This window comes from Symphodus melops (assembly GCF_947650265.1).
Source record: "Symphodus melops genome assembly, chromosome: 8".
In the NCBI taxonomy this organism is placed as follows: domain Eukaryota; kingdom Metazoa; phylum Chordata; class Actinopteri; order Labriformes; family Labridae; genus Symphodus; species Symphodus melops.
In genome coordinates, this window is record NC_136698.1 from 214,984 (window position 1) to 223,518 (window position 8,535).

At 51.4% G+C, this 8,535-nt stretch overlaps 2 protein-coding genes across 3 annotated transcripts in view; both read left to right on the forward strand.

Annotated features, from left to right (window-relative positions):
- Positions 1-3,317, forward strand: part of stil (STIL centriolar assembly protein) — a 9,443-nt gene extending 6,126 nt beyond the window's left edge. Inside the window, exons 11-16 of the mRNA XM_079350299.1 lie at positions 1-236; positions 413-512; positions 589-715; positions 936-1,020; positions 1,090-1,349; positions 2,395-3,317. The exon at positions 1-236 is cut by the window's left edge and continues 919 nt beyond it. Coding sequence (XP_079206425.1) covers positions 1-236; positions 413-512; positions 589-715; positions 936-1,020; positions 1,090-1,349; positions 2,395-2,950 — 1,364 coding nt within the window. The 3' untranslated portion in view covers positions 2,951-3,317. The remainder of the gene's footprint in view (positions 237-412; positions 513-588; positions 716-935; positions 1,021-1,089; positions 1,350-2,394) is intronic.
- A 102-nt stretch (positions 3,318-3,419) lies between these two features.
- On the forward strand, positions 3,420-7,998 carry serpinc1 (serpin peptidase inhibitor, clade C (antithrombin), member 1). 2 transcript variants are annotated; one of them, XM_079350289.1, is made up of 8 exons: positions 3,420-3,518; positions 4,313-4,679; positions 4,752-4,964; positions 5,039-5,176; positions 6,032-6,250; positions 6,590-6,764; positions 7,003-7,067; positions 7,740-7,998. In XM_079350289.1, the coding sequence occupies exons 2-8, from the start codon at positions 4,314-4,316 to the stop codon at positions 7,914-7,916; spliced, it is 1,353 nt and encodes a 450-aa protein (XP_079206415.1). In that variant the 5' UTR covers positions 3,420-3,518; position 4,313; the 3' UTR covers positions 7,917-7,998. The 2 variants fall into 2 exon arrangements, with proteins under 2 accessions (XP_079206415.1, XP_079206416.1); XM_079350290.1 differs by lacking the exon at positions 3,420-3,518 and having other exon boundaries at positions 4,209-4,679.
- Positions 7,999-8,535: the final 537 nt, after the last annotated feature.

Sequence of the window (8,535 nt, forward strand, 5' to 3'; positions counted from 1 at the left end):
TTCACAACGCTCCTCCTTTTCCTTCTGGTCTCCCACTAACTCCTCCTCCCTCCTCAAAATGCTTAGCTCCTCCCCCCTCACACAGTCCCTCCCCTCCCTGTCCCTGCGCTCTCCCTCCTGCAGACCCTGTGACTCCCCCGTCATCTTGTTGTGGTCAGGTGGGCGGAGTCACACCGTCCAACACCTACCAGCTCCTCCTCCTTCAGGACAGACAGCTGCGCCTCCTGCAGGCTCAGGTGAGACATGTTTAAATCTCAACACACATCAAACGAACCAAGCCTTCCCACAATGCACCTCTCCTTCTGAATGATTATAGCAGAAGCTGCTTTAGCCTGAAGTCATGAAACTGAGTCAGCTCAGGAGGCCTCTGATTGGTTTGTAGTTGTCATGGTAACACTGGGGACATCTTCAGGTGCAGATGTTGTTGGAGGCGCAGGGGAAACTTCAGACCTCCAGCCGACAGGCCAACACTCAGACGCCACAGAGCACCGCCAGCATCGCCGTGGGAACAGGTAAGACAGGAAGTAGCTGATTCACCTGGACAGCACGCCGTTTTCTGAGGTCTTCATCATCTTTGTGTGTTTTCAGGTGCCAGTCTGTTTTGGGAGGATCCTCCCCCCTCCTTCTGCCTTGGCTCCTCCTCCTCCTCCCCCCCGCACACCAACACAGCTGCTGAGCACGGGGACGTCCCAGGTCAGGAGGCAGCTGCACACAGGTGAGAGACCTGAGGGGGTCGGAGCAGAACTCACAGGAAACATGGAGAAAGGAGTGTTTATAACATGCGGCGTACGCAGCTCAGTGGTGACATCAGAGCGCCTAGTCTGTCTCTGAAAAACGTGCTGAGAGGACGGCGTGTAGAACGAGTTCATTAAATACTGCAGTCACCTGGGAGGTTGAAGTTAAACACTGATGATGATGTTCTGTTTCAGCCTCAGCGGGCTGCAGAGTCCCGTCCTGGGAGAGAGCGCCAGCATGTTCACACCTGCAGACGAGGAGCAGAGCTTCTACCGCCACCTGAAGGTACCCGACAGACTGAAACCTGTAATGTTTGTGTGTCCTGATGCACCTTAACTTTCTGTGGTCGTTTAGAATCAGCTGAACAGCCGACTGCAGGAGTCAGGCCACCTACAAGAGGAGCCCACAGAGTCCAGGACAGGCGGCCCCCCCGCAGCTCCTGACCACTCCCCCTCCTCTTCCACATCCGCGTCCAGGAGGAAGCAGCAGCGTCCAGGAGGAGACCCAGTGATGAGCGCCACCCTGAGGCAGCTGCAGCAGCTCGGAGTGGAGGTGGACGAAAAAGGTCTGACCGAGTCTGACCGACAAAAGCACCAAACTGTCGAGAGCAGCAGGTAAACACTCAGCTGAGGTCACTTTAGGTCAGCTGAGGTCACTTCAGGTCAGCTGAGGTCACTTCAGGTCAGCTGAGGTCACCTGATGTCAGCTGAGGTCACCTGATGTCAGCTGAGGTCACCTGATGTCAGCTGAGGTCACCTTAGGTCAGCTGAGGTCACTTTAGGTCAGCTGAGGTCACCTTAGGTCACTTTAGGTCAGCTGAGGTCACTTTAGGTCAGCTGAGGTCACCTGAGGACACCTTAGGTCAGCTGAGGTCACTTTAGGTCAGCTGAGGTCACTTTAGGTCACCTTAGGTCAGCTGAGGTCACTTTAGGTCAGCTGAGGTCACCTGAGGACACCTTAGGTCAGCTGAGGTCACTTTAGGTCAGCTGAGGTCACCTTAGGTCAGCTGAGGTCACTTTAGGTCAGCTGAGGTCACCTGAGGACACCTTAGGTCAGCTGAGGACACCTTAGGTCAGCTGAGGTCACTTCAGGTCAGCTGAGGTCACCTGATGTCAGCTGAGGTCACCTGATGTCAGCTGAGGTCACCTGATGTCAGCTGAGGTCACCTTAGGTCAGCTGAGGTCACTTTAGGTCAGCTGAGGTCACCTTAGGTCACTTTAGGTCAGCTGAGGTCACTTTAGGTCAGCTGAGGTCACCTGAGGACACCTTAGGTCAGCTGAGGTCACTTTAGGTCAGCTGAGGTCACTTTAGGTCACCTTAGGTCAGCTGAGGTCACTTTAGGTCAGCTGAGGTCACCTGAGGACACCTTAGGTCAGCTGAGGTCACTTTAGGTCAGCTGAGGTCACCTTAGGTCAGCTGAGGTCACTTTAGGTCAGCTGAGGTCACCTGAGGACACCTTAGGTCAGCTGAGGACACCTTAGGTCAGCTGAGGTCACCTTAGGTCAGCTGAGGTCACTTTAGGTCAGCTGAGGACACCTTAGGTCAGCTGAGGTCACCTTAGGTCAGCTGAGGTCACCTTAGGTCAGCTGAGCGCCCTCTGGTGGAAATGCGTTCTCACATCAGCTGCTTTAATGTGTTTTCTTGTCTCTGTGTGTTCAGCACGTTGGCGGCCATCAACCCGGTGGCGGTGCTGTCCAGACTGAGCGTGTCCGAACCGTCAGCCAGCTCTCTGTTTCCTGGAAGCAGCGTGGATCTGAGTCTGGAGGCTAACGCCATCGCTCTGCGCTACCTCAGCGACTCTCAGCTCAGCAGGCTGTCTCTGGGAGGCCACGCCCCCCAACCAGCCCCCAGCTCTTCCAATGACTCACTGATGTCGCCTAGCAACATGTCTCTGGCCACCAGGAAGTACATGAAGAGGTACGGCTTGATCGAAGAGGAAGACGAGGAGGAGCAGGAGGTCGACGCTTGGGAGGAATCGACTCGCCAGCCGCTAACGGAAGCGCTGAACATGAAGCTCCTCCCACAGAGTCAGCTGATCAGAGACCTGAGGCCCAAAATGCAGCTGTTAGCCGGCAGCTCCAAACCGCCAACCAGCGACAAAGAGAACTGTAACAACGGGCGGCCATCTTTGGTGAGGGCGAACCGTCAGACTGAAGGATCAGTGGGGAACATCCTGGACCTGAGCCGGCTGAGACAGCTGCCCAAACTCTTCTGACCCCAAAAACCAGATTCTCATGAGACCAGAACCTGCTGAGACTTTTATGACAACAGTTGTTTTAAGAGGGGGTCTGGTGTAGTCCAAAACCAGCAGGAGACCAGATCCTGCAGACTGTCAGGTGGACAGACTCAGTTTGGACTGTATGAAAACCAGGACTTTATTCTAAGACCAGGACCTCTGACAGAGACCAGAGCACCAGGACCTCTGACAGAGACCAGAGCACCAGGACCTCTGACAGAGACCAGGACACCAGAGACCAGAGCACCAGGACTTTTATTTTGACAGTGTGTTTGCTGTTTTTCATCACTTCCTGTTTTAAATGTTTTTAATATTTATGATTTGAATAAATTTCGTGAAACTGAAACGGTGGTGTGGTGGTCGTTTCCTGGTGTTGCCCCGCCCCCTGCTGGTCAGGTCTTATTGATCAGATGTTCCTGGCGCTGCGAGCTGTTGACTGACAGACGATCAAAGTCTGAAAGGTCGCTGCCGTGTTTCAGTGCTCTGCAGGACGCTGACCTGACTTCAGCTCAAACTGAACATCTGCACGCCGTCTCTCTCTGCTCAGGTAAGATCGTCCTCCCGGATCCAGGTGAGTCCAGGTGAGTCCGGTTCACCGTCAGACGCTTTGATTGTAAATATTCAATAATACTCAACAAGTTCATGTTTTTATGAGACGATCTTTTTAAAGTCACCGAGACCAAAATAACACGTCTGATATAAAGCTCTGACTGTGTGTTGTGTGTGTGTGTGTGTGTTTTCATGTGTGTTTTCATGTGTGTGTGTTTTGTTTTCATGTGTGTTTTCATGTGTGTGTGTTTTGTTTTCATGTGTGTTTTCATGTGTGTGTGTGTTTTCGTATGTGTTGTTTTCATGAATTTGTGTGCGTGTGTATTTTCGTGTGTGTGTGTATTTTCGTGTGTGTGTGTGTATTTTCATGTGTGTGGGAGTCAGTGCGTTGCTTCTTCACTTCCTGTTTATATTTTGTCTTTCTGGCTAAAGTTCGTCACTGTTGCTCAGAACTTTGGTTTTGAACCAATCACAAACCAGAGCTGCAGATCACAGTTGACCCTACAGGGCCTCCGTAGTATGGACTTTTCAGACCACAATCGTCTAGTTTGTAAAACCAGGCTCTGTGTCCCTCAAGTGGACACTGGAGGAACTGCAGTTTAGAAAAACTCAAATATTTGAATAACTTCAGTTTTGAGTATTTTAACTTTTAATCCTAAAGTTGTGAAATGTTTGATCGTTTTATGTCGATATTTATATAAACTTTTAATGATTAGTTTTTGTGAGATGAGATAAAACGGTAAAACTCTTCCTTGAAGTAGTTTGATTTCTCTTCTCTGATTGGCGCTCAAGAATGAAGGCTGCCGATTGGCTGTTGGTTCTGGCGTCCCTGGTGCTTCTTGCCCTCCCCGTTAATGCCAACATCTGCAGCGCCAAAGCCAGAGACCTTCCTCTGGAGCCACGCTGCATCTACCGCAGCCCAGACCAGGGGTCCCCCGAGGACCCGACCCCAGAGCCGGAGCAGGTCCCAGAGTCCACCAACCCCCGAGTGTGGGAGCTGTCGAAGGCCAACGGTCGCTTCGCCCTGTCGCTGTACAAACAGCTGGCCCTCAGCAGGACGCCGGACGCCAACATCTTCATGTCTCCAATCAGCATCTCCACGGCCTTCGCCATGACCAAACTGGGCGCGTGCAACAGGACGCTGGAGCAGATCATGAAGGTAAGAGAGAACGTGCAGACCTGCTGCAGACTCACCTCAGTGACATCACCATGTTTCTGTTTCTGTTTGCAGGTGTTTGAGTTCGACACCATCAAAGAGAAGACGTCCGATCAGGTGCACTTCTTCTTCGCCAAACTCAACTGTCGTCTGTACAGGAAGAAGGGCGAGGCCGAGCTCATCTCCGCCAACCGCCTGTTTGGAGACAAATCTCTGATCTTCAACGAGACGTACCAGAACATCAGCGAGACGGTTTACGGAGCCAAGCTGCTGCCCCTCAACTTCAAGGTAAGCTGACACTTGTCCCCAGGTGAACCAATCAGGGCTCAGGTTTCTCTAAGCATCGGGGTTCTGTTATGTAGGCGAACCCGGATAAGGCTCGGAAAACCATAAACGACTGGATCTCTAATAAGACGGAGAACCTGATCCAGGACACACTGCCACATGGGGCGCTAGACTCCAACACCATCCTGGTCCTCGTCAACACCATCTACTTCAAGGTACCAAAAACACACACACACCTGCAGTCCAGGAGTCAGGTGATGCTACATCATTACCCTCTATTTCAGCCCTGCTCAGAACAGGCTGTTTCTGTGTCTGTAGCTTTAAATATGTAAATGAGCTGTGTCTGACCACGCCCCCTCTCTGGAAGGGCTCGGGTGTACTCGCTGCTTTCTGGCTCCATGTCCTATTGTTTACGGTGAGAAGGCAGACTCAGAGGGCAGAACAAACACCTAGCTGTGGGAGTGTCACCCACCTGGGGGAGGGGCTACTGCCCTTTGTGATGTCATGAAGGGAACATCTCCAAACAGCCTGTTTGAGCACACATTTTCTAAAAAGTGGAGCAGGCAGAAGACGGAGAGGACGGACTTTTCTCATCATTGGGGGGTTTGTAGGCAAGAACTTTCACATGTCCAACCCGGGTCCTCGAGGGACCCGGGTTGGACATGTCTGTCCTGCATGTTTGATTCAAAGGATCGTTATCAGGCTCCTGCAGAGCTCGATGACGAGACAATCATTTGAATCATGTGTGTTGGAAGAGAATCTAAAACATGCAGGACAGTGTCCCTCGAGGACCAGGGTTGGACACCCCTGTGTTAGAGGAACATGGAGGAGAGGATTGTGGGTAATATTTGACCTTGTTGGTCTCAAAAGACATTTTTACAAAGAAGTAATCTGAGCTTTTTATAACAAGTAGTAATTTAATGTCAGCCTCCTAAAACGTGAGGAAGCAAAATAAATATAAAGCCTGATGTTGTCTGCAGACTGTGACACATTTGTCCTTGACTGACTCTGGACGGGGTCATGTGACAGGAAGTGGACTTGTGTGTGTGACTCTGTTTCTGGTCTCTCAGGGTCAGTGGAAGAACATGTTCGACAAAGACACTGTGTACCCCGCTGACTTCCAGGTGAGCTCGAGTCGCAGCTGCTCGGTCAACATGATGTACCAGGAGACTAAGTTCAGGTACAGGTACTTCCCCGACGACCAGGTGCAGGTGCTGGAGATGCCGTACCGCGGTGATGACATCACCATGGTGATCGTCCTGCCGAGCAAAGGCACGCCGCTCAGCCAGGTAATCCTCACCTGTGATGAGCTTCATTATGTCAGAGTCTCTGTCAAACAGCTGTTTGTGTCTGTGTAAGGTGGAGGTTACCACGGCAACCACAGTAGAAGCCCAAAGTCCTAAATAACTACTGTGTGTGTGTGTGTGTGTGTGTGTGTGTGTGTGTGTGTGTGTGTGTGTGTGTGTGTGTGTGTGTGTGTGTGTGTGTGTGTGTGTGTGTGTGTGTGTGTGTGTGTGTGTGTGTGTGTGTGTGTGTGTGTGTGTGTGTGTGTGTGTGTGTGTGTGTGTGTGTGTGTGTGTGTGTGTGTGTGTGTGTGTGTGTGTGTGTGTGTGTGTGTGTGTGTGTAGGTGGAGGAGGGTCTGGACCTGAATAAACTGTCGGGCTGGATGGATGAGATGACTGAAGTCAGCGTCTCCGTCCACGTCCCTCGCTTCAGGGTGGAGGACAGCTTCAGTCTGAAGGAGAAGCTGGAGGCGATGGGTCTGACCGACCTGTTCAGCTCCGATAAGGCCAGCCTGCCAGGTGAGGGCGTGGTCGCTGCACGCCACCTCTCCCGTCTCCGTGCTCTAATCAACCTGCTGCATTCTGTTCATCTGCACGCTGCTCTGATTCTCATCAGAGGGACGCAGAGAGGACTCTGCTGCTTCATGTCATACTTCCATGTCACGTGTTACCTCAGGAGACTCCGCCCCCTTTCTGTCAGACAGTCATGGTCTCCTGCTGTGAGCTTCAGTATGTAAAAACAGTTTGTGTGTTTCAGGGATGTTGGAGGAAGGAGGTGAAGGTCTCCATATCTCAGACGCTTTCCATAAAGCCTTCCTGGAGGTCAGTGACAACCTGTGACATCACTGACAACCTGTGACATCACTGACAACCTGTGACATCACTGACAACCTGTGACATCACTGACAACCTGTGACATCACTGACAGACTGTGACATCACTGACAACCTGTGACATCACTGACAACCTGTGACATCACTGACAACCTGTGACATCACTGACAGACTGTGACATCACTGACAGACTGTGACATCACTGACAGACTGTGACATCACTGACAACCTCTGACATCACTGACAACCTGTGACATCACTGACAACCTGTGACATCACTGACAACCTGTGACATCACTGACAACCTCTGACATCACTGACAACCTGTGACATCACTGACAACCTGTGACATCACTGACAACCTGTGACATCACTGACAACCTCTGACATCACTGACAACCTCTGACATCACTGACAACCTCTGACATCACTGACAGACTGTGACATCACTGACAGACTGTGACATCACTGACAGACTGTGACATCACTGATAGACTATGACATCATCACTGATAGCTGCTTTTGATAAACGTGTCAGTTCATCAGTCTTTCATTGAAGCATGTTAGTAAGAAGTGTGACTGTACACGTGGAGGTCATGTGGAGGTCATGTGGAGGTCATGTGACCTGTGCACACCTGAGCATCCTTTTCTTGGTCTGCAGGTGAACGAGGAGGGCAGCGAGGCGGCAGCAGCCACCGCTGTGGTGGCGATCGGACGCTCGCTGAACTTAAACCGGGAGGTGTTTGTGGCCGACCGTCCGTTCCTGCTGCTCATCAGAGAGTCGACCATCAACGCTCTGCTGTTCACGGCACGCATAGCCGACCCCTGCAGCCAATAGAAACGCTCCGCTGCAACACCACACAAATACTTCAAAAATAAAACCAGTCTTTGTTACGGCGCCACACGCCGCACTTTGTCAAGCTGCTTCATAACTTTTCTTTTTTTTAATGAGTGTCGCTGACGACGCGTCCCGCAGCGTCCCGCAGCGTCCCGCAGCGTCCCGCAGCGTCCCGCAGCGTCCCGCAGCGTCCCGCAGCGTCCCGCAGCGTCCCGCAGCGTCCCGCAGCGTCCCGCAGCGTCCCGCATCAGTTTAAACTTTGACGTGCTGACTTCAGTGTGTTTGTGTTTAAATGTTTAATTAAACTTATGAATGTGAGAAACGTTCAAACTATCAGAGCTGTCGTACGAGTTTAAAGAAGTCATGATTCATTCTTTCACCTCAACAGATTTTATGTTTTCATGATGCCCAAAAACTCAACTTTGATTTGATACTATTAAAAAGCAAACGTAACCATGTGTTTGTTACCATAGCAACAGTCTGACACCTGATATCGGATCAAAGATCAAAAACAAAGAAACGGCTGCACACAGTCGGTCCAGGCAGCGCCTCTAAATGCAGACGGCGTGCAGGAGTGGCAGTACGTTGGGCGTGCACACTAACCACTAGGCCAGTGGCG

Bases quoted from the DNA above. Each gene is read 5' to 3' on its own strand.
- serpinc1 (XM_079350289.1), top strand. From the start codon at position 4,314: ATGAAGGCTGCCGATTGGCTGTTGGTTCTGGCGTCCCTGGTGCTTCTT. The intron at 4,965-5,038 runs GTAAGCTGACAC...TCTGTTATGTAG, and splicing joins TGCTGCCCCTCAACTTCAAG to GCGAACCCGGATAAGGCTCG. The intron at 5,177-6,031 runs GTACCAAAAACA...CTGGTCTCTCAG, and splicing joins TCAACACCATCTACTTCAAG to GGTCAGTGGAAGAACATGTT.